This window comes from Crinia signifera, chromosome 19 (assembly GCF_055691185.1).
Source record: "Crinia signifera chromosome 19, ASM5569118v1, whole genome shotgun sequence".
Classification (NCBI taxonomy): Eukaryota; Metazoa; Chordata; class Amphibia; order Anura; family Myobatrachidae; genus Crinia; species Crinia signifera.
In genome coordinates this window covers 127,035,503-127,061,377 of record NC_139226.1, presented here as the reverse complement: position 1 = coordinate 127,061,377, position 25,875 = coordinate 127,035,503, and the positions used below count along the sequence as shown (strand labels likewise).

At 46.0% G+C, this 25,875-nt stretch overlaps 1 protein-coding gene across 2 annotated transcripts; it reads left to right on the top strand.

The window, feature by feature from the left end:
- Positions 1-368: 368 nt before the first annotated feature.
- LOC146042979 (transcription factor HES-5-like) lies at positions 369-7,264 on the top strand. Of its 2 annotated transcripts, none has more exons than XM_083163308.1 (3): positions 369-683; positions 1,063-1,243; positions 5,562-7,264. In XM_083163308.1, the coding sequence occupies exons 1-3, from the start codon at positions 624-626 to the stop codon at positions 5,792-5,794; spliced, it is 474 nt and encodes a 157-aa protein (XP_083019434.1). In that variant the 5' UTR covers positions 369-623; the 3' UTR covers positions 5,795-7,264. The 2 variants fall into 2 exon arrangements, with proteins under 2 accessions (XP_083019434.1, XP_083019433.1); XM_083163307.1 differs by lacking the exon at positions 5,562-7,264 and adding an exon at positions 1,956-3,902 and having other exon boundaries at positions 378-683.
- Positions 7,265-25,875: the final 18,611 nt, after the last annotated feature.

Below are 25,875 nucleotides of genomic sequence, written 5' to 3'. Positions count from 1 at the left end.
GTTTTTGATTAATATTTCTTGTTATATCTTTCTCATATTTATCTGTCTACCATCTATCTATCTATATATCTATCTATCTATCTAAGCCTTCCACACCTTACTGTGTGTGTAACGTGTGTGTGTGCCTGCACGTGTGTCACAGGAGTCTAAAGTCTGCCTTCACCACCCTCATAACTGTCTGTGCTGATTAGCTACTTCCCGCCAAAAACAAATGCAGGAAATTTCACGAATTGCTGTGAATTGCTAAGTGTGTGCTGCCAGAATGCTATTGATCCGGGGCATTAGTCAGTAGCCCACCACTCGTCAAGGAAGCTTTTTTCCCAGCACAGGTCACGTCATTCCCAGCACACTATATCCCGTCTCACACACTCCCCACCTGCTCCTCTGAGAGGAGCTTATTATCCCCCAAGCCATTCACTGTCAAAGCAGCATGACATAATGGTTGTCTCTCTATTGTCCCTCGCCCTCCCCTGATTGGCTGCAGAGTGTGGGAAACTATAACAAGACTCAGACCCACATATCTTTAGCCAGTCTGTGGAGTATAAATAGCAGGCAGATCTGCCCTATTCAACCTCACTTTTCGCTAGGATTTACACAACTGAAGAACTATTACTCTCTGAAGCATGGCACCTAGCACTGTTTTGCGGGATAGCCATAAGATGACTCCAAGGGAAAAAAATAAGGTAAGAAATGCCTATTTGTAGAGAACGCTGCACAGTTGTTTTAAGACAGGCATGTCCGAAATGTGGCCCTCCAGCTGTTGTGAAACTACACATCCCAGCATCCCCTAATATCAAAACTGTGGCAAGGCATGATGGGACTTGTAGTTTCACAACAGCTGGAGGGCCATACAGTAGTATGGACATGCCTGTTTTAAGATCTTCAGAAAATGAACAGTTTAAATAGTGTGTTTGTGTGTTTGTGTGTGTGTGTGTGTGTGTGTGTATCTGTGTGAATATGTGTGTGGTTTGGTGTGTTTGTGTTAAAATAAATATTATTTAAAAAAAATGTAATATATAAAAAATGAGCTGTGTATTCATGTTCCCTTTAATCGTTCCCCAGCTGAGGAAGCCGACGGTGGAAAAGATGCGCAGAGACAGAATTAATAGCAGTATTGAGGAACTGAAGCTTCTACTGGAAAAGGAGTTAAAAAAACAGCAGCCCAATGTCAAACTGGAGAAAGCCGATATCCTAGAAATGGCAGTCACCTACCTGAGGCAACAGACTCTGCCTCAATCCAACGGTAAGTCCTCATTTCTTCCCATGCAAGCAAACAGCCTTTGTAGGTTTACGCAGAGCGATATTAGACTCATTTTAATACTGGAACCTCGTACAGACTCAAAACCTTTTTGGATTTCTCAAGGACTGAGATCTTTTAGCTCTCCAGCAGTTGTGGAACTACGAGCTCCAGCATGCTTGAGCCAAAATTTGCACACACCTTCTTTATTAAAGGGCATCGTAGCTCAACAACTGCCCTAGATCAACACATAGTTTACGCTTGATTGAGTTCTGTCATTTTTAAAAAATATTCTAAAAAATGTTCTTAAGCTGGGTACACACCTAAAGATTTATCTGTCCAATCTGTCTGGTGGTAACAAACATCTGGTAATGAATGAAAGCATAAGACAATCAAATATTTGCTCCCAAATGCTGGAAAATTGTCAAAAATGATTATTTGGACAAATATGTTAAATCAAACGAATGTAAACAGTTTGTCTCAAAGACCATTGTCTTTCCCAGTGTCTTTGTGCAAATAGTCGATTGTCATTTTCTCCAATACATTGCCAGATAGATCACTCAGCACAAAGCTCCTGTAATGCCGTGTGTTCGGGGCATTACACTTGTAAAAAGTTTTCATAACAGACTGGGGTAGTTTTAGGCATTTTAATAAATGTATTGCCCATAAAATCTTCTGGACGGTTGTGTAATTTACACTTCTCTTTTTCCTGATACAGCACCTCACAATAACGACCTGCTGATGGAATTCAAAGATGGCTATTCCAAGTGTTCCAATGAAGTTCTCAGCTTCCTGTCTCTCCACCAAAAGCAAAGGACACCTGAAATCACGCTGATGAACCATTTGAAGCCAATCAGAGCTGCAGAAACGTCTCCCTTGTCTCCTGCCAGATGCTGTCAGACCAAGCAAGCCGATCTCAATAACAACAGCAACAGCTCTCTCTGGAGGCCTTGGTAGATCAGCTGCAAACTCTCTGTCCCAGAGGACGTAGATATTTATCCAGTTATTGTCCTCTTGATCCGTAGGAAATATTTTCCTCAGCCTCTGTTACTAGGAGGTTGATATATTCTTGTACAAAATAATGGAGTGTGGGTGCAGTCAAAATCCTAACGCTCTGTTCAAAATGTATTGTGTATTGCAAAGTATGTAGTACATTGCATGAAAATGATTCCACCACAAAACTGTGGTAGAGTTTAACTTCGATATGAAGTTCGTGTATTGATTAGATTGATTCATTAGATGCAATGATTAGTGACACTTTCCATGCAAAGTGTTTAAGGAATAACAATCATATGTACATACATTATAGTGTCTTATAAGACACAATGGGGCAGATGTATTAAGCCTTAACAAGAGATAAATGCAAGGGTGATAACCGTCCAGCCAATCACCTCCTAACTGCCATGTTTCAGACGGTGTTTGAAAAAAGTCAGTAAGGAGCTGATTGGCTGGACGTTTATCTCTCCTTATCGCCCTTGCATTTATCTCTTGTTAAGGCTTAATACATCTGCCCCAATGTACTTTAGATGTAACACGTCTGTTTTAGGTTCCCTACTTTCAAATTCTATATTTAGAGAAAGTTTCTAACGAAAGTTAGTGGCTTGTAAGTAGACCTGTCATACAGATCATTGTGCCCAAGGAGATGGTACATATGTATGTTTTCACAGGGAATGCACTGTAACGCAATGGGACTCTGCAAGAAGCTTGTTATTACGTATGTCTTTCCACTTGAAATAGACCTTCAAAAGCAAAAACAAGAGGCACCAATATAAAAAAAAAACAGATTAGTGCATACAGTACATAAAGGCAACATTGCTGAGGTGTAGATTCACACCTCCAGTAGATCAACGGCTATTATAGGTCTAATAGGGCCTACACACTGGGTGACACCGCTGAGCGAACCGAGCAATGTAGCTCACTCAGCACACAGCGCTGCACAGCAATGTGTCAGCGATGTGTGCTGCGATATCTGACCGAGCCAGTGTTTTCCGGTGTGAACACTGGCCCTGACCGGCAATTAACTAGATTCAACCATCATGCTGATATTAATCACTGGGCAATAGCAATGCGTGGGGCTATGGCCCCTACAAATAGAGCAATTTAGGGGCATTTTCAACTGTTGTGAAACTACAAGTCCCATCATGCCTTGCACAGTTTTGCTTTTACGGAATGCTAAAACTTTTGCAAGGCATTCTGGGATGTGTTGTTTCACAACAGCTAGAGGGCCATAGTTTGGACACGCCTGTTCTAAACGATCTACGCAGATTGCTTAGAAAATGCCCTAATATCGCCCCGTGTGTAGGCCCCATTAGCCTAAAATGTTTTTATACCTTTTGGCCTTGATATGTATTACCTGATATATGTGTGTTTAGTCTGGTGGGTGATTACAGCTGCAGATATATCCTCTGCATCCTTTATTTTCATTTAGTTTTATCGTAACGTTGGTTATGTACAGAGTACGTGGAATATTTCTACTATTTGCTATTTTGATAAAATAGTTTAGTGTTTATGCTTTATAGTAAAGAGCACCAATGAGAAAACAATGTATTTCATTTTGAAAATCTGAATTGACAAGTGTAATTGCAAAGTGTTTTGCTTCAAAAGTAAGCTTTGAGATTACTGTTTTGTACGCATATTGTATATGCATTTTTACGTATCTTTAATTGTCGAGAATAAAATATATTTTATATTTAATAAATGTTTTGTATCTTTCATTTCGTTCCGTAGTTTACTGTACACATAACGGTTATTACAATTGTTTTAATTGTAACGTTATTAAACTTAATCAATAAACTTTCGGTAAATGCCACACAGACACAAGGTTGGGGAGATCATTCCGCATTAAGCTGGTAATGGATACAACCAGGGTTGTCTACCTGGCCCTCTCCATGAGGGAGAAAATGTTCTGCTCCTGGACTTCCCTGGTAATGTATGATTGCCATCACCTGTGGTGAAAAGCCTTTCTTATCAATTACCTAGCTCACCGCAGGTGATGGCAATCCTACATTACCAGGGAAGTCCAGGAACAGAGCATTGTCTCCCTGAAGGAGAGGGTCAGGTAGGCAACCCTACTACAAGCTATTGAATCACAAACAGATGCTGGTACACATTCCATCAAATCAGGAGCCTCAATAGTTGCTAACTGTCAATTTCCAATGTATATCCCTAGAATAGATGCTTTTTCCATCTTTTGTGGCCAGAAACTGCTAGTGCAGGCCTAGACAACCCGTGGCTCTCCAGATGTTGTCAAACTACAAATCCCATCATGCCTTGCCACAGTTTTTCTATAAGGGAGTGTTAAAACTGTGGCAAGGCATGCTGGGATCACAACATCTGGAGAGCCACAGGTTGCCCTGACCTGGCCTGGCCTGTCCTGTGCTAGTGTAAGCAGAGAATTCATGGGAGGATGTAGCCAATCAGTGTGTTAACCTGTGTACGCACGGTGCAATATATTGCTCATTGTCTCCTTTTCATCTGTGACCAGAGATGGTCGTTGATGAACAGGAGACTCTGCCAGGGGAGCTTCAGACGGAAACAAGCTCCTGTGACCAGCGACCATTAGGAGGCTGAACATGGGAGCGTGCGCTGCAGCACAAACAAATAGATGGCAATATGGTCGCTCAGCAACCATATTGCCAGCGATATTGCACCGTGTGTACACAGCCTAAGAATGTTAACAGCAGCTCACAGCCCACTGGGAAAGATGTACTAAGGCTTGAAAAGTGATAAATGACTAACCAATCAGCTCCTAACTGTCTTGTTAGAGGCTGGGGGAGATGTATTAAGCCTCAACAAGGGATAAACACGCGGATGATAAAGATTGATAAAAGCCCAGCCAATCATATACATACAGTATATATATACCTGTGATACAGATGGAGCCCTCTTGTCTTTGCCCGGCTCTCGCCAGCGGGGATGTACTGAGGGACTCGATCAGACTGGGATGCACGCACGTCCCAGTCTCTTGGCGGTGGGACCCTGTCCGTCTCCGCTTCAGGGAGACGGGCAGGGTTAGGGGGGGTTCGGGGCGGTGATGGGGAATGTTAATGCCAGCGGAGAGCTCTGTCGCAACGGGGCGCGCAAGCGATAGAATCTGGCTGAATGGAGAGCACTCTATCTGTATGACAGGTAAAAGCTGACTGTGGTCAAATGGCGCCGCAAATGGCTGACTAGGATCTGTGCACTCAGCCATATGTAACCCTGTGTCCCCTGGGCATTGCACTTGTAAAAACTTTTCATAACAGACTGGGGTAGTTTTAGACGTTTTAATAAATGTATCTTCTGGACGGTTGTGTAATTTACACTTCTCTTTTTCCTGATACAGCACCTCACAATAATGACCTGCGCATGGAATTCAAAGATGGCTATTCCAAGTGTTCTAATGAAGTTCTCAGCTTCCTGTCTCTCCACCAAAAGCAAAAGACACCTGAAATCAGGCTGATGAACCATTTTAAGACAATCAGAGCTGCAGAAACGTCTCCCTTGTCTCCTGCCAGATGCTGTCAGACCAAGCAAGCCGATCTCAATAACAACAGCTCTCTCTGGAGGCCTTGGTAGATCAGCTGCAAACTCTCTGTCCCAGAGGACGTAGATATTTATCCAGTTATTGTCCTCTTGATCCGTAGGAAATATTTTCCTCAGCCTCTGTTACTAGGAGGTTGATATATCTTGTACAAAATAATGGAGTGTGGGTGCAGTCAAAATCCTAACACTCTGTTCAAAATGTATTGTGTATTGCAAAGTATGTAGTACATTGCATGAAAATGATTCCACCACAAAACTGTGGTAGAGTTTAACTTCGATATGAAGTTTGTGTATTGATTAGATTGATTCATTAGATGCAATGATTACTAGTGACACTTTCCATGCAAAGTGTTTGTTAAGGAATAACAATCATATGTACATACATTATAGTGTCAGATAAGACACTATGGGGCAGATGTATTAAGCCTTAACAAGAGATAAATGCAAGGGTGATAACCGTCCAGCCAATCACCTCCTAACTGCCATGTTTCAGACGGTGTTTGAAAAAAGTCAGTAAGGAGCTGATTGGCTGGACGTTTATCTCTCTTTATCGCCCTTGCATTTATCTCTTGTTAAGGCTTAATACATCTGCCCCAATGTACTTTAGATGTAACACGTCTGTTTTAGGTTCCCTACTTTCAAATTCTATATTTAAAGAAAGTTTCTAACAAAAGTTAGTGGCTTGTAAGTAGACCTGTCGTACAGATTATTGTGCCCAAGGAGATGGTACATATGTATGTTTTCACAGGGAATGCACTGTAACGCAATGGGACTCTGCAAGAAGCTTGTTATATGTCTTTCCACTTGAAATAGATCTTCAAAAGCAAAAACAAGATGCACCAATATAAAAAAAACAGATTAGTGCATACATGAAGGCAACATTGCTGAGGTGTAGATTCACACCTCCAGTAGATCAACGGCTATTATAGGTCTAATGGAGCCTACACACTGGGTGACACCGCTGAGCGAACCGAGCAATGTAGCTCACTCAGCACACAGCGCTGCACAGCAATTTGTCAGCGCTGTGTGCTGCGATATCTGACCGAGCCAGTGTTTTCCGGTGTGAACACTGGCCCAGACAGGCGATTAACTAGATAGAACCAACATGCTGGATATTAATCACTGGGCAATAGCAATGCGTGGGGCTATGGCCCCTACAAATAGAGCAATTTAGGGGCATTTTCAACTGTTGTGAAACTACAAGTCCCATCATGCCTTGCACAGTTTTGCTTTTACGGAATGCTAAAACTTTTGCAAGGCATGCTGGAAAGTGTAGTTTCACAACAGCTGGAGGGCCATAGTTTGGACACGCCTGTTCTAAACGATCTACGCAGATTGCTTCGAAAATGCCCTAATATCGCCCCGTGTGTAGGCCCCATTAGCCTAAAATGTTTTTATACCTTTTGGCCTTGATATGTATTAACTGATATATGTGTGTTTAGTCTGGTGGGTGATAACAGCTGCAGATATATCCTCTGCATCGTTTATTTTCATTTAGTTTTATCATAACGTTAGTTATGTACAGAGTACGTGGAATATTTCTACTATTTGCTATTTTGATAAAATAGTTTAGTGTTTATGCTTTATAGTAAAGAGCACCAATGAGAAAACAATGTATTTCATTTTGAAAATCCGAATTGACAAGTGTAATTGCAAAGTGTTTTGCTTCAAAAGTAAGCTTTGAGATTACTGTTTTGTACGCATATTGTATATGCATTTTACATATCTTTGTCGAGAATAAAATATATATTATATTTAAAAAATGTTTTGTATCTTTCATTTAGTTCTGTAGTTTACTGTACACATAACGGTTATTACAATTGTTTTAATTGTAACGTTATTAAACTTAATCAATAAACTTTCGGTAAATGCCACACAGACACAAGGTTGGGGAGATCATTCCGCATTAAGCTGGTAATGGATACAACCAGGGTTGCCTACCTGATCCTCTCCATGCGGGACACAATGCTCTGTTCCTGGACTTCCCTGGTAATGTATGATTACCATCACCTGTGGTGAAACACCTTTCTTATCAATTACCTAGCTCACCGCAGGTGCTGGCAATCATACATTACCAGGGAAGTCCAGGAACAGAGCATTGTCTTCCTGAAGGAGAGGGTCAGGTAGGCAACCCTGACTACAAGCCATTGAATCACAAACAGATGCTGGTACACATTCCATCAAATCAGGAGCCTCAATAGTTGCTAACTGTCAATTTCCAATGTATATCCCTAGAATAGATGCTTTTTCCATCTTTTGTGGCCAGAGCACCTTTTGTATTTATACTTCAAAACTGCTAGTGCAGGCCTGGCCAACCCGTGGCTCTCTAGATGTTGTCAAGCTACAAATCACATGATGCCTTACCACAGTTTTGCTATAAGGGAGTGTTTAAACTGTGGCAAGGCATGCTGGGATTTGTAGTTTCACAACATCTGGAGAGCCACAGGTTGGCCTGTCCTGGCCTAGGCAGCCATCAGCGGCACCACTGGTCATTGCAGCAGCCAGGTAGGTAACATTATAAGCAGGGACAGTACAGTTATCGCACAGGGAACACAAACCCGCCGAGCTGCACAGCGCCTAGTCAGCCAGCAGTGGCGCCACGGGTCATTGCAGCAGCCAGGTAGGTAACAGTATAAGCAGAGACAGTACAGTTATCACACAGGGAACAGATACCTGCCAAGCTGCACAGTGCCTAGGCAGCCATCAGCGGCACCACTGGTCACCGCAGCAGCCAGGTAGGTAACAATGGGGCAGATGTATTAACCAGCGTTAAGTGCAAAAATGCACTTAACGCTGGTTAACTGGGGGGGATTACGTCTGTCCCTAATGTATTACCAGCGCACCTAATGTGCGCTAGTGACAGCCCGCCGAGTTACGCTCGGCGGGGCTGTCCCTGCAATCCCCCCCAGGGATTAACGGCCGGGGCGATGTATTAACAGCCTTCAAGGCGTTTATTCACCCCGGCCGCTTCGCCAGCTCAGGGCTAGCGTTGTCCTATCCCCCACTATGGGGACAACGCTAGCCCTGCGTCTGGCTTGGGCTGCGCTGGAGATCTCGCGGTTTTTGCGAGATCTCGCGCATGCCCAGTAAGCTGGGCAGGGGGGGCGATGGGGAATGCGCATGTGCGGGGCGGCGAGGGAGCCGATAAGGAGAGCCATTAACGCTGGGGATAACGGCTCTCCTTATCGTCATGGGGGATGTTAATACATCTCCCCATAACGAGTGCCCGCTTCTCCTCGTTATTCAGGAGAAGCAGGACTCGTTATTTCACAAACGTAAAACGCTTAATGATACATCTGCCCCAGTATAAGCAGGGACAGTACAGTTATCACACAGGGAAGACATGACCACCGAGCTGCACAGCGCCTAGGCAGCCATCAGCAGCGCCACTGGTCACCGCAGCAGCCAGGTAGGTAACAATATAAGCAGGGACAGTACAGTATCACTCAGAGAACATGCACAGAAAAACAGATATATAGAGGGCAGTAGAAAAAACAGTGGGGGGGGGGATTTGGGGCTGTTTTTCGGGTATACCTGCGCACGGAATCTATTTGTATGTACCTAGGACTAGCAGCTGCACTTATAACGGATGACTGAGTCCGTTGTGGTTAACAATATACAGAGAGTGGTTTGGTGCTGCGCTCTGTCACTAAGATTCTAACAAGGGTCGGGTAAAATAAATGGGTGATTTTATTGTTGTACAAAAACAGTGCACAGAACAATTGCTCTTTTCAATACAGTGTCCAGTCTGTAAAGGCTGGAGAGTTTGTATTCCTTCAAGGGCAATGATACTATACAAATGGTAAATAAGAAAAACGAAAAAAATGTGTATACATATAGCACAACTAGTCTGGGTACTTTAGACAAGTGTTACTATTTAAAAATTGATGCTCTAGAACCGACAACACATGAAAGTGGAAATGAGAATCGCAAACCCAATTGTGATGCAGATTGTCTGTCCAATGGATTGCGTGGTGTGTACACGCTAAGGTGGTGAGTGCACAATAATTGTCCCAATATTGCAAAAGATATCTCAAGTATAGTGAGAAAGTTCAGCGGCATCCCGCTATTTGTATTTCCTTGTGATGCAAAGTTCTGTACAGTATTATGGTACCTTGTGTGTTCGTGTTCGGGAGCGGTAGCACTTTTGGAGGTGGCTGGGGAGCTGGGGGTCCTGGACAGGTGAAGCTTGGTCTGTGTCCCGTTCGGCACCGGCAGCTAAGTGCGGTGCACTGCTGACTGAGCCACAGGATGTACAGATGCTGCTGCCCGTCTGGCGGAGTGGTCACCGTGTCAGGGCGCTTAGCGTGTTCTTTGCGGTGACCGTTGCCCTCAATTACAGGACCTCGCTGCTGCAACCCGCTCTCCCTCTCAGATATACTCACCGCTGCCGTTACACCCAGTGCTGTCTGTATCGTCCAGGCTTCTGTTTGCGTGGCGGCGTGTGCACCCGCCGGCTGCTGGATGATGTGATGGTCACGGATGTCGGTCCTCGGCTGTGGATCTTTGTTGCAGGACTTGTCTTAATTCTTTATGTATATCACCAACGCGTTTCGGCTATCTTGCCTTCTTCTAGGGAGATGATTGGTTTGATACGTCTCTGGGTTTAAATGTCCCTCTATTTTGGTCTTCTATTTTTTGATTGGTTCGGGTGTTCTGTCTCTGATTGGGCCATTTCATGCATGAGTCAGTCTGCTTTTACGTATGGCATCCACCGCTGTTCTGTTGATTACACTGTTATTATTTCTTCTATTCATTGTGGTGTGTTAATACTGGATTTTAATAATCCATCGCTGTTCTATTAATTACATTATTCGTGTTTCTTAGTGGTCATTCTAGTGTGTTCGTTATTGGGGATGGGCAGTACTATTTTTCTGGAAAAATAGGTCCAGGAACTCCAGGTCTGGGGGTCGATCAATTAAATAAAAAATAATATATATAATAAAAAGAGGGAGGGAGAGATAGATGTATATATTGTATTTAGAAACAAAGGCACTCACAGGTGACTTTAAAATAAAACTTATCTTATGGAAAGTACATTTTTAGTTCCTGATGATGTCATATTTAATTAGAGGTTCAGGAACTGAGTTCCTGCTGGTTCCTGCTGAAAAATAGCACTGGGGATGGGTCTTATTGCTCTAGGTGTTCATACATCTAATTGGTGTAAAATTATATATTGCTTCGTTTTTTAATTACATGAGTTTTCCTATTTTATTACTGGGATTAATTGGTAATTGCTGCTGTAATTATGTTAGTGCAAATCTGGATTTTTGGAGTCTGTTATTTTATTTTATTTATATTGGAAGCGTATTCCCGGCTGTTGGGAAATCTCCCATCTCAATTGTCAAATACATGTCAATGTTCCCTTTTCTTTTATTAGGGAAAACATTGAACTCAAATATATGTATGAATTGAAAACACTGAGACCGCGGGGACTCAACCTTGACAATGAAGTGAAAGCAATAGGAAAAAAATGACATGTATATGACAGTTTAGATGGGTGACCCCCCCAACAGACAGAAACTCACCCCTAATAAAAGAAAAGGGAACATTGACATGTATTTGACAATTGAGATCCGAGATTTCCCAACAGCCGGGAATACGCTTCCAATATAAATAAAATAAAATAACAGACTCCAAAAATCCAGATTTGCACTAACATAATTACAGCAGCAATTACCAATTAATCCCAGTAATAAAATAGGAAAACTCATGTAATTAAAAAACGAAGCAATATATAATTTTACACCAATTAGATGTATGAACACCTAGAGCAATAAGACCCATCCCCAATAACGAACACACTAGAATGACCACTAAGAAACACGAATAATGTAATTAATAGAACAGCGATGGATTATTAAAATCCAGTATTAACACACCACAATGAATAGAAGAAATAATAACAGTGTAATCAACAGAACAGCGGTGGATGCCATACGTAAAAGCAGACTGACTCATGCATGAAATGGCCCAATCAGAGACAGAACACCCGAACCAATCAAAAAATAGAAGACCAAAATAGAGGGACATTTAAACCCAGAGACGTATCAAACCAATCATCTCCCTAGAAGAAGGCAAGATAGCCGAAACGCGTTGGTAATATACATAAAGAATTAAGACAAGTCCTGCAACAAAGATCCACAGCCGAGGACCGACATCCGTGACCATCACATCATCCAGCAGCCGGCGGGTGCACACTCCGCCACGCAAACAGAAGCCTGGACGATACAGACAGCACTGGGTGTAACGGCAGCGGTGAGTATATCTGAGAGGGAGAGCGGGTTGCAGCAGCGAGGTCCTGTAATTGAGGGCAACGGTCACCGCAAAGGACACGCTAAGCGCCCTGACACGGTGACCACTCCGCCAGACGGGCAGCAGCATCTGTACATCCTGTGGCTCAGTCAGCAGTGCACCGCACTCAGCTGCCGGTGCCGAACGGGACACAGACCAAGCTTCACCTGTCCAGGATCCCCAGCTCCCCAGCCACCTCCAAAAGTGCTACCGCTCCCGAACACGAAACACACAAGGTACCATAATACTGTACAGAACTTTGCATCACAAGGAAATACAAATAGCGGGATGCCGCTGAACTTTCTCACTATACTTGAGATATCTTTTGCAATATTGGGACAATTATTGTGCACTCACCACCTTAGCGTGTACACACCACGCAATCCATTGGACAGACAATCTGCATCACAATTGGGTTTGCGATTCTCATTTCCACTTTCATGTGTTGTCGGTTCTAGAGCATCAATTTTTAAATAGTAACACTTGTCTAAAGTACCCAGACTAGTTGTGCTATATGTATACACATTTTTTTCGTTTTTCTTATTTACCATTTGTATAGTATCATTGCCCTTGAAGGAATACAAACTCTCCAGCCTTTACAGACTGGACACTGTATTGAAAAGAGCAATTGTTCTGTGCACTGTTTTTGTACAACAATAAAATCACCCATTTATTTTACCCGACCCTTGTTAGAATCTTAGTGACAGAGCGCAGCACCAAACCACTCTCTGTAGATATATAGAGGGAACATATTTGGCTGAGCTGCACAGCTCCTAGGCCGCCATCAGCGGCGCCCTCTTGGTTAAAGCTACTTCCAGTTCAGCAGCAGTACCCGAACAGGCCATTTTTCTTATTCATGGTGTTTTATAAGTCCCAATCACTTGGAAGCTGAGGGATGGCCATCGTGTCTGGGAGCCTTGGTTGGGGCCATGTCTGAGGGTCTAGGCCAGAGTGCAGGGGGGTGTGAGTCAGGGGGCGAGGCTGGGCCTGCAGAGAAGGAGGCTGCCGCTGGTGTCTTCTGGGGCAGAGGCCTCCTTTTATATATATATTACATAGCATTATATTAAAATTTCCATACTCCCACATCTAAATTCCATCTAGCACTGTATATACTCGTATATACACGATGAATGTCAATATGTTTAATGTTAATATGATGGATGTCCAACCCTGCCTAATGCTTCCATGTGCACAGACATGTTCCTACAGCTTGTTCTTATTCTTTTTTGGCAGCAAGAACCTTGACAGTGTGCAGGCCAATGCATTCCCGTCAGCACGTGATTTACACAAAACCACATTTCAAGTTGCAATCAAGTTGTATTCTGAATCTTAAATGTCACAACATCTATGTTAATGAAGCCTAAAATGTGTGATCATTGTAGTTTTTTAGCTTCCCGTATCATTGTACACAGCATGTTGTCAGTGCCAGATTAAGGTCCGTATAGGCCTGGAGCTGTAGTTTATGATGGGCCTATTGGGCGCTGCCACTGAGCGGGTAACCAGCATGGTGGGGGTGTGACTACTGAGTGACCAGTGTTATGGGGTGTGGCTAGCACCGTGGATTGCATAACTACCCACCTACCTTCAACCAATCTCAATATCCCTCCCCTCTGCATGACAGAGCATTCACATCACCAGTGAGCTTTAATAAAACACTGTGATTAGGATCTCACAGTGCCATTAGCGATCCAGTGAGTGTGTTTAGCTTGGTCTGTGAGCACCCCAACAAAATTAGCCACACAGCCTCCGCTGCTGTCTGCTATACTGTGCAGAGAGCAGCAGAGCCGAGGAGGAGGTGTATGGATGCCTGTGTGCGGCATCCATTCACCTCGCGGATGGGGGGGCTAGCGGTGCATGGAGGCTGAGGGCAGCCTAGCGGCTTACCTTGGTGCTGGGCTTTACCCCAGCACGGCAATCGGCAGTCCCTAGATCCGACCTGAATTAGAACCGTGTTCCAAATACTGGGTCGGATCCAGGATTTTGGTGTAAAAGAGGTATGAATGAAAATGTAGACCACAGTTATATACGGTGCTCAAAGTGGGAATTTAGAAGTGCAGGTATGGAAACTTGAATATAACGGCAGAGGGTTTTGGTATTTTGAAAATAGAAGATTAATTTCAGATGCGTTTTAGCACTATGAAGTATATACTGTACTTAAAGCATGTCATATGATGTATGGCTACAGTATGTTTTAATCTGGTACTTGTGTATTATCATGGCGCCCATCGCATTGCATACCATAAGGCTTAATATGGTATGTAATGAGATGAGATGAGATTTTAAATTGTATAAGCACACTAATGGGTGCTTACAATGTAAATGCACCCCCACGCCACCCCCACTATCAACGCCAACCCAAAGAATGGCGAGGGCAGCGAGCCCGCGAGGGGCGGCGGTGCGCGTCCTCCGACCTTTTCATACCCCCACTATCCATGTCGGCGTGGAGTTGATCGTATATAGTGTGGCGAGCGCAGCAAGCCCCTGAGCCCGAAGCATGGCGAGCGCAGCGAGCCCCGCGAGGGGACGCGTAATACATTTAAAGTAAAACGCGGGCGCTCGCCACGCTTCGGGCTCGGTGGCACGCTGCGCTCGTCACACTATCTAAACTCAACTCCACGCTGACATGGATAGTGGGGGTATGAAAATGTTGGAGGACGCGTACCGCCGCCCCTCGCCATGCTTTGGGTTGGCGTTGATAGTGGGGGTGCATTTAACATTGTAAGCACCCATTAGGGTGCTTATACAATAAAAAATCTTATAGGGGGGCCAATTAGAATTGAAAGCACCCATTAGTGTGCTTATACAATTTAAAATCGTATCTCATCTCATCTCATTGTATGCCATTGTATGCCATATACAATGGTATACAATTTTAAATTGTATAAGATGCCATAAGATGGAAATCGTGGGCGCCGTGCTAATACACAAGTACCTTTAATCTTTTCTCAACGTCTTAAATGTTCCTACGGTATATCTCTATTATCAACCTCTCTGTTTTCCATGAGTCTCTCCTACTTTCAGGTAACTCTCTGTCGTTTCCCACATGCTCCCCTGTGTGTCCCTGTACCTCTCACTACTTACATCCCACTCTCACTTCCTGCTCCCCTCTCAAGGCTGCTTACCTCGAACCCCCTGCATTTCTCACTCCTTGCTTCCATCACACAGCCTCAGCACCTCTTATGCCAGGGCCGTAACTAGGGGGGGGGGGCACGCGCACCGGGCCCTGGAGGGGTTGCTGTCAGGTGCGTGGACAGCCAGCGGAGGTCCGGTGACAGGCAATGGGGTTCCGGGTAGGCGCTGTAGCGGCAGCTTGACTCCTTCCGTCTCTCCTGCTAGCGTGGCGGTGGAAAGCGCTGATGACCTTGAAAAGACTTGAATTCAGCCAATCAGCGTCCGGCAAGCCTTTTCAAAGTCATCAGCGCATCCTGTCGCCACACTAGTAGGAGAGACGGACGGAGTCAAGCTGCCGCTACAGCGGCTAAACCAGTCCCCGGAACCCCGCTGCCTGTCCCCGGACTCCTGCTGGCTGCACAAAGGAGTCCGGGAGGGGGGGGTCTCCGGCGCCAGGGGCAAGGCAGTCATTTGGTCCCCCCCCCGGTCAGGGGAAGGGGCACCAAGTGGCTGCCTTGCCCCAGGTGCGTAGACCCTAGTTTCGGCCCTGCTTACGCTCTCCATATTGTGCTCAACCCATGGTCCTTTTACACCCTGCTGCCTTTCCAGGGCCCGCTAACCTTTCACCTCATGCCTCTTTCACCTTCAGCACCTCTCACTCTCCCCTGACCTTGCTCAACCCATGGTTCTCTCACTCCCTGCTACCTTCTCAGGACCAGCTCTCCTCTTAACCCCTGCATTATTCACTCTGTTTCCCTTATTTAGCCACTGCACCTCTCCCTCTCTCTCACTCTCTCCCTCTCTCCCTGCATTACTCACTCCCTGCCATCGGCTGGTGCTGCACTCTCCGATTGGACAGAGAGGGGTAAATTTACTAATTTACTACTTGGGGAGTATCTATTATCTTCTAGATGGTGCTAAATAATTAAGAAGAATCTGATTGGTTGGTACTGGCAACATCCCTGCTTAGTAAATCTACCCCATAGTGTGCGTCAGTCCTCTGGTGCCCTGCTGTTCATTCTCCACTCACAAACAGAGCACTGCAGTATATCACCGGCCTCAGGACATTGGTCCTTATTCAGATCTGATCGCAGTACAAATTTGTTCTCAAAATGGGCAAAACCATGTGCACTGCAGGTGGGGCAGATGTAACATGTAGAGAGAGTTAGATTTGTGTGAACTATTTTGTTTCTGTGCAGGGTAAATACTGGCTACATTATTTTTACACTGCAATTTAGATTTCAGTTTTGACACACCCACCCAAATTTAAGTATCTCTGCACATGTTACATCTGGACCATCTGCAGTGCACATTGTTGTACCCATTTTGAGAACAAATTTGTACTGCGAATGTTGGGGCCCTTTCAGTGTTTTGCTATGGGGCCCATGAAGTTCTAGTTACCTCCCTGCCTACACTTGCAGGGGTGCCCCGGGTTGGTGATCCAGGACCAATTCAAATTATTTATGGTTAATTATTAATGGGCAAAACCAGTGCTGGTGGCTGCCAATGGTAAAATGTGTACAAACAGAAGCAAATCCTGCCCTTTACCACATAACTGAACCTAAGAATTGCATATAAACCCAATCTAATAATTTTTTGGGGGGCTTAGGGGTGCCGTGAAAAAAATTCCGATACTCTAGGGTGCCGGGATTCAAAAAAGATTGGGAACCCCTGAGTAGAGGCTAGAGCCAGGGCCGGAGGGCGGCATGGGAGCAGCTCCACCCCCCACTTGGAGCCAGGTGAGTGGTACCCCACACCAAACCCCCCTCCCTCCCCCCAGACTTGGCGGCTGCATCCCCGCCTTCGAACTCGGCAGCGGTGGCCACATCTCCCCCCCCCGGACTCAGTGGACGCTTCAAGCTCCCCCCTCTACACAGCAACGGTGGCGGCTGCTTCACCCCTCCCCCCGGACTATGCGGCCACTTCAAGCTCCCCCCTCTACATGGCAATGGTTGCGGCCACTTCACCCCACCCCCTGGACTATGCGGCCACTTCAAGCTCCCCCCTCTCAAAGGCAATGGTGGCGGCAGCCGCTTCACCCCCCCAGATTCAGCAGTGGACACTGCATCAGCCCCCACCGTGAGCAGGTGATCGGCTCCTGGCTAGAGCAGCAGTGAGAACCAAGCAGTCAGCAGTTACTGGTCTGATGCCTCACCTCAGTCACCACAGTCAGAAGAGTCATCAGATGGTGTTGAAAAAAAGATGCGAAAACACCTTGTTAAGGTGCGTACACACGGGGGCGATTTTGTGTAATATCGCGGGAAATATGGTCGCTGAGCGACCATATTGCCCGCGATGGGAGTGTGCACCGGCGCTATATCGCCGGGTGCGCGCTCCTGTTTTTGCCCCTGTGGTGATCGCTGGTCGCAGGAACATGCTCCTGCGACCAGCTGATTACCACTGCCGGGCTACCCCCGGCAGTTTCTTTTTCATCAGCGACCATCTCTGGTCGCTGATGAACAGGAGACACAGAGAAATATATTGCTCAGCCATATATTGCTAGCAATATATGGCTGAGCAATATATCTCCCCGTGTGTACGGGGCTTTAGAGTTTTCTTTTTGGGGGGTGGGGGACTGGGATGGACAGTTGCAAAGTCAGGTTAGTCGTACCCGATAGTAAATGGAAAAAGGACAAAAATGAACCTATGTGGTTCTGAGCAGCGCTTGGATGGAATTATAAATGTAAACTGTGGTTTTAAAAAAAAATGGTCAAAATCTAAAACAATTGGATGATCTTTATTTATTTATTTACAGTTTCTTATATAGTGCAGCAGATTCCGTTGCGCTTTACAATAGTGATCTTTACAAAAAAGGGATTTTTGTAAGAACGTACCGTTTGAATCCCTTTCTCTGAATCCATCCTGATGACACAGCTCAACCTTGGGATGAAGTGGGGTCCGAAGGAGCCAGGCACCTATACTATGACTAAGGCTCCTCCCCTGCTGCATCCCAGAAATCCTCAGTTCAACTTTAAGAGCCCAGCAGGATACATTTCTCAGTACAACTCCTGAACATATTAATATGCAAAATCAACAAAAATTAACCACATAACATGACAATGTAACAATGGGCCTTATTTTGGTTCATTCTTTCTGACAAAATCCTTCTTAGATGGACAAAACCATGTGCACTGCAGGGGGGGCAGATGTAACATGTGCAGAGAGAATTAGATTTGGGTGAGTTATTTTGTTTCTGTGCAGGGAAAATACTTACTGCTTTATTTTTACACTGCAATATAGATCTCACTTTGAAGTAAAACCCCACCCAAATCTAATTCTCTCTGCACATGTTACATCTGCCCCCCCTGCAGTGCACATGGTTTTGCCCATCTAAGAAGGATTTTGTCAGAAAGAATGAACCAAAATAAGGCCCAATGTAACATGAAACGGTATAACCACTTACTGTACGTAAAGGGAGGGATCACTGTGTCACCAGGTTGGACTCAGAGAAAGGGATTCGAAAGGTAAGTTCTTAAAAAAGATCCCTTTTTCTCTATCGTCCATCCTGGTGACACAGCTCAACCATGCAACGTTCAAGAGCCAGTCCTTTGGGAGGGTATGCTCAGGTCCACAGCACGTAGAACTGCTCGCCCTGTAAAATTCTGTGAATATGTGAACAGAGGACCAGGTGGAAGCCCTGCACAACTGTTCTGCTGAAGCTCTGTGACACACGGCCCAAGAGGAGGCAACAGACCTCGTGGTATGGGCATTTACCCTGGCCGGAACTGGCCGATCAACCCTGGTGTAGGCAAAAGCAATGATCGACCTCAACCATCTTGCGATAGTCTGCTTAGAGGCCACCCTCTTATGTACATCATACAGCACCAGCAAGGTATCAGTCTTGCGAAAGACTTCACTCTGTCCAGGTAAATGCGCAAAGTGCAAATCACATCTAACCGCATTAATTTGTCCCTGTTTCTGGTCTCTTCAGGAGGGCAAAACACTAGAAACACACTCTCCTGGTTTAAATGGAAATCAGAGACCACCTTTGGTAAGAACTTAGGAACTGTACGCAGCACGGCCCTATCATCATGAAAAATGGAGGCTTATAAGACAAAGCCCCCAACTCTGACACTCTCCTGGCTGAGGCAATAGCCAGAAGAAAGGCCAACTTCCATGACAGGAATTTTTACTCTACTGACACAAAGGCTCAAATGGATGCTTTTGCAACACAGAAAGCACTAGGGATAAATCCCACGGAACTACCGGCTGACGATAAGGGGGCCTGATATGCACCACCCCCTGAAGGAAACATTGAACCTCTGGTAAAAGAGCCACCCTCTTTTGAAAGAAAATGGATAATGTAGAAAGTTGCACCTTCATGGACTGAAGACTCAACCCCGCCGAAATCCCTTCTTTCTTGGCAGTCAGGAAATTAAAATCCACGGCGTCAAATTTAGCGGAACTAGGTCCAGATGGAAGAATGGACCTTGATGTAACAGGTCTGGACGAAGAGGGAGCGCCAGGGGGGTGCTACCAACTACCTGAGTATGTCCGAATACCAGGACCTCCTCGGCCAGTCCAGAGCCACCAGGATTACCCGGGAGTCCTGAACCCAAATCCTCTTGAGGACTCGTGCAATCATTGGAAAAGGAGGAAAGATGTATGCTAGCCTGAATTTCCAGGGCATGGCATCCCCAGTTCACGCCTTCAGATCTCTGGTCCGTGAACAAAACCTCGGAACATGACAATTGTGTCTCGATGCCATTAAGTCCACCTCCAGGATCCCCCAACGCACCGTGAGGTCCCTGAAAACCTCCGGGTGTAAGGCCCACTCCCCCTCCAGCAGCTCTGACTTGCTGAGGAAGTCCACCTCCACATTCCTGACACCTGGAATCAAGACTGCAGACAATGCTGGAGCGTGCAATTCCGCCCACTGGAAAACTGGGACACTTCTCGCATCGCAAACCTGCTGCGAGTACCTCTCTGATGATTCAGATATGCGACCTTTGTGGCATTGTCTGACTGAATCCTGACTGGAGAACCCTTTAAAACATCCTCTGTCTGCAGAAGGGCCCTCAGAATTGCTCTGAGCTCCAGAATATTTATCGGAAGCATAGATTCCGAACGGGACCATAGGCCCTGTAACATGAGATGCAGAATCACAGCAACCTAGCCCTTGAGTCTCACATCGGTTGTTACTACCAATGAGTCACAGGACCGTAGAGATCGAACCCATCTGGAGAGTCTCCACATCAGTCCACCAGAACAGGGAATCCGTTGTTTCCTGCGTCAAAGAAATCCTCTCCAGTTTCATTGTGTCAGTATCCTCCACCATGACCATGAGGTCAATGAAACCTAGCATACTTCAGGGTTTTGAAGGTATCTACCATCAAGTCTCTGCTTAAGCGGGGAGGTAGTGCGCTTTGGCACCCTCCCCCATCAGCCGCTCCCATTAGCAGAGTCCTCTGTCTCCCCTTCACTAGGAATTACTTGGGCTCCTGTAACCAACTTGTTCTCCATATCAAAATGGAGTGCACTGGTAAGCCCTTTGAAAATGGAGGCGCCATAACAGGGTTCCACCTTCCAAAATGGGAAGGGCCTCCATAGGGGAAAAGTGGGGTGCATAGGTAGATGGAGCTACAGAACTGCTGGAAAGGCCTAGAGCTGTGATCGAATCAATAGGATGATCAAAGCACTCGCCATGCTTTGGGCTCAGTGGCTTGCTGCGCTCGCCACACTATATAGAATCAACTCCACGCTGATGTGGATAGAGGGGGTATGAAAAGGTTGGAGGACGCGTTCCGTCACGCTTCGTGGAGAGTGGTGGTGTTTTCTTATATTAACTACTGAGATCACATCTCACGCGATGCGAAGTGCGATGCGATTTCACTACTTTAGCGAATGTAGGAAATCTGGGCGGCCTGCTAGGAAACAAGTACCAAACCCTCCTATATTCGACCATTGTTGTCCTTGGGAATCATTTCCTCCACACCAGAATACAATGTAGAGAGAATTATTCAGAGTTTACCTCCAATGACCGCCAGACAACATCCAACTGCCATCTGGTCACATCACCAGTGTGCAGTACATACTTTTTGAGCTGTGCGATGAGATGTGTGACGCATCTCATTGCACCCAGCAATTGTACCGCGTACAGGCACCTTCACATACCCAATTGGATAGAAATACCTCTTATGGCACATTGGGTCCTGCCACGTCCCTCAAACAAATCCGCCTGCCTGCCAGTTGGAGGATTACCATAACAGAAGTGGTCACTTCCACACCAAAATGGAGTGGTAAATATTAACACCATCTATTCCCTGATATTTTCACCATGACAGGATTGTTTCATTTCTAGGGCAATATAGGAACAGAGCCAGGGTATGCTTGCTCCATAGGTTACTCCATGTGCAGTGCCCAACTAGGCGTTATTCCACTTTTTAGGTGATTTTTTTGTGTGTTTTATTATATGCATGTTATAAAAATCATAAAATTGCTTTTTTTTTATAAAGATCATCTAATTGTTTTAGGTTTCGACAATTTTTTTAAAACCAGTTTACATTTATAATTCCACCCAAGCGATGCTCAGAACCACATAGGTTAATTTTGTTGTTGGGCTGCTTTCACAGACTTGTCACTGCCTTGAGCTGTGTTATGCACTCCAGTCCAGTACAGTCCAGTCCAGTGGTGGGACCTACGTGTGAGGTCATGACACCCAGTGGAGGCTGTTTGTATTTGCTTCAGGTTGGACTGGGGGGTGCTACTACTGAGCATTGATGCCGGTGGCGACTCTTGAGCTACTAGTATGTGGGGGAGGTCCAAGTTCAGAAGGGGAGGGGCCTAGAACACTGCAGGCCGCTGCAGTTGAATGATTATTTTTAGTGTCTACAGTAGGGATGGCCATCGACTATCGATGATTCAAAATCATCAATGGTTTATGGCCGATGTTGAATACTTTTGCCATTGATGGGGGAGAACCAAATGGTTTCCGTACATCGATGCCATAGTAGAAACAATGTTTCTTTTTTTTCCCTACAAGGTACCGGGACACGGAGCATAGCTCCGTCCCCCGCCCCCCCACATTTTGATTGGTCCTCCGGCTATTCAGTCAAAGGTGATGGATAACCATCGATAGCTAAAACTATTGATGGTTATTCATCACATAGTTCATGAGGGTGCAGAATCGCCATCGATGGCAATTGCACCGATGGCCTTCCTTAGTCTACAGCAGCACAGAGCTTTGTGGATGCTGTGGACTTATTTTGGTTATATGGGCCTGGAGCTGCAGCTCCATCGGGCCCATTGTGAATCTGGCCCTGGTGGTATGGGGACTGCTATTTGAAAAAAAACGATATAAAAAAAAAATGGTACTTGTGTACTATCATGGCGCCCATCGCATCGCAGACCATAAGGCATGCGATGGTATGCGATGAGATGCAACGAGATTTCCCCCGATGTCATACAATGTTAAAATTGTATAGCATTGTATATGGCATACAATGGCATACAATGCGATGCGATTCGATTTTAAATTGTATAAGCACCCTAATGGGGGCTTACAATGTTAAATGCACCCCCACTATGAACGTGAACCCGAAGCGTGGCGAGTGTCGGCGGTACGCGTCCGCCGACCTTTTCATACCCCCACTATCCACGTCGGCGTGGAGTTGATTTTATATAGTGCGGCGAGCGGACGCGGAATACATGTAAAGTAATACGCTTCGGACTCGGTGGCTCGCTGCGCTCGCCACACTATATAATATCAACTCCACGCCGATGTGGATAGTGGTGGTATGAAAAGGTCGGAGGACACGTACCGCCACCCCTCGCGGGCTCGCTGAGCCCCGCGAGGGGACGCGGAATACATTTAAAGTAATACGCGTGCGCTCGCCACACTATATAAAATCAACTCCACGCAAACGTGGATAGTGGGGGTATGAAAAGGTCGGAGGACGTGTACACTACGGCAGGGCTGCCCAGTGTCCCGTATCAGTCTAGGGGTCCCGCCATGTGTGCTGTATAATTCCTCGGGTGCTGCCATGTGTTGTGTATAGATCCATGGGTGCTGCCATGCATCATGTATAATTCAAGGGTGCTGCCATGTGTCATATATAACTCCAGGGATGCCCCATGTGCGCCTTATAATTCCAGGTGTGCCGCCATGTTTCATGTATAAGTCCAGAGGTGCTACCATGGGTGGTGTATAATTCCAGGGGTGCTCCAGGTGTGCTGTATAGTTCCAAGGGTGATGCCATGTGTGCTGTATAATTCCACGGGTGCTTATTTATTTATTTTTTAAGTATTTTTTTTCTTTTTTTGTTCTATTTTTTTTGGGGGGGGGGGGGGGTTTGGGAGTCCCCCCAATTACTCGTCATGCATAGACAGGACGTGGCCTCACAGGAGTGATGTGAGTATAGGTCACGCCTCTTCCTGCAAAGTCCACACCTCCAAAATTGCAGGCGGGTATGCTAATGCTTGTGTCAACCTAATGACCCTATCGGGTTATGGTATATTAGATCTACAATGTCTACGTCTGCAGTCATATGGTTGACCACTAATGGTCGACAGTCAAATGGTTGACAGGGTCAAAAGGTCAACAGTGGAAAGGTCAACAGGGTCCAAAGGTCGACAGTGAAAAGGTTGACAGGGTCAAAAGGTCGACTCGGAAAAGGTTGACCTTTTTCATGTTTTTTGGGTTTATATGTCGACATGGACACTGTCTAAGTGTACCGCGTCCCCTCACATGGTTAGCTACACTTACCCTGCTTCAGGCTCGGTGCCTGGCTGCGCTCGGCACACTGTTATATTCTCCCTTCACGCCAAAGTGCATGGTAGGGCATGAAATACCGCCTATCGGCTCAACATTTTGTTAAAACCTATTGCATGTCGACATTTGGGCCGTCGGCTTTTTTGACCGTCGACCTATGGTTACCATAATCTCTGTTGAAACGCCTTTCTTCTCAATTAACCTGTTTAAAACTGGCAGTCATTAATTAAGTCCTGAAATTAGAGATGGGTCGTTCGCGAACGAAGCAGTTCTTTTGAACGGATCCCATAAAAGACTGAGGGAGCCGCCGATCCCAAAAAGGTGATCCGTCGTTCTTTTACTTTCAGTTTAGTTTTTCATTACACTGCATTTGTCTGAGCTCAGCACTGCCACCTGTGGCAGCTGAGATGTACTGACTCCGGAGACTGAGTACAGTGCTGCGACTGCAAGTAAAAGAAAGAATAACAAGTAGGGATGCCCATCGTTGCCATTGCCATCGATGGCAATTTTGCAACTGGCCATCGATAGTGCTAAAGTATGCAATTGATAACCATCAATATTTTTACATATCGATGGTCATCCATTGTGATTGATTGATTGGCCTGTGGGCCAATCAAAACATGGGGGGCGGGGCTTCGCGGGTGTCGGGGCGGAGCTATGCTCCGTGTCCCGGCACTTTAAAAAAAAAAAAAAAAGTTTTGCTGTTCCATCGATGGAGGGAAACCATCTGGTTCTCCCCGATCGATGGCAAAAGTATTCGACATCGGCCATGAACCATCGATGATTTCAAATCATCGATGGTCGATGGCCATCCCTAATAACAAGGCTGCTGCTGCTAGGGATGACCATTGGTGCAGATGCCATCGATGGTTGCCATCGATGGCGATTCTGCACCCAGCCATCGATTAGTGTTTTACTCGGTTATGTATGTTCTTATTTGTTCAGCTCAATGTTTAAAAAAAAAAAGTAAAAAAAAAGGGCAATAAATGATTTTAAATCCGTTTGGGATCCGTTTGGGACTTAATTAGCACACATCGGATCGGATCCCTAGTGCATGCAGTGTGCATGCACTGCGATCCGATGTGTACCTAGTACAAAAAAGTATGTGCAGCACATACTTTTTGTACCGTACTATGTGATGTACGGGAGCGCGCATCGCATAGTACAGAACGGAGCCATACACAACGGACCGTGTATGGGCTTCTTAGACAAAGTATGCTTCGTTCCCTTAAGGCCCCCATACACTAGGGCGACTTGTCCTTAGGACAAGTCGCCCCCGACTTCCCCCTGAGCTTCCCCGGCTGCTCCCCGGGGGAGCTTGATTAGATTGGCACTTGATGTGCCATTTTTTACATGTGATAAATCGTCTCGATTTATCACATGTAAAAAACCCGGGGAGCAGGGGGGGGGGGGGGGGGCTACAGAGCAGGGCTGCTGGTGGGAGCAGGGGGGGCTGGGGACGCTGCGGGGGACACAGGCGGCATAGAGCCGGGCAGGGGGAGCCGGGAGCTGTCAGTGCTAGAAAAAAAAGCCTATACAATGAATGGGCAGCCTGTGATTGGCTGAGCGCTCTCTCAGCCAATTGCTCACTGGCTGAGAGAGCGCTCAGCCAATCACAGGCCGCCCATTCATTGTATGGGCTTTTTTTTTATTCAGTACTGACAGCTCCCGGCTCCCCCTGCCCGGCTCTATGCCGCCTGTCCCCCCCGCAGCGTCCCCAGCCCCCCCTGCTCCCTCCACCGCCGCGCCGCCCCACTAGGTCCCAAGTCGGGTGGTCGGACGTGCAGCAGGTCCGACCACCCGACGCGCAGGGGCCCCATACCTCCCAACATGACCCTCTCCAGGAGGGACAGAATGTTCTATTCCTGGACTTCCTTATTAATTTGTGATGACCATCATCTGTGTTGAAATACCTTTCTTACCAATTAACCTGTTTAGAACAGGTGAAGGTAATCATACATTGAGAGGGAAGTCCAGGAACAGAGCAATGTGTCCCTCC

Bases quoted from the DNA above. Each gene is read 5' to 3' on its own strand.
- LOC146042979 (XM_083163307.1), top strand. From the start codon at position 624: ATGGCACCTAGCACTGTTTTGCGGGATAGCCATAAGATGACTCCAAGG. The intron at 684-1,062 runs GTAAGAAATGCC...ATCGTTCCCCAG, and splicing joins CTCCAAGGGAAAAAAATAAG to CTGAGGAAGCCGACGGTGGA. The intron at 1,244-1,955 runs GTAAGTCCTCAT...TTCCTGATACAG, and splicing joins GACTCTGCCTCAATCCAACG to CACCTCACAATAACGACCTG.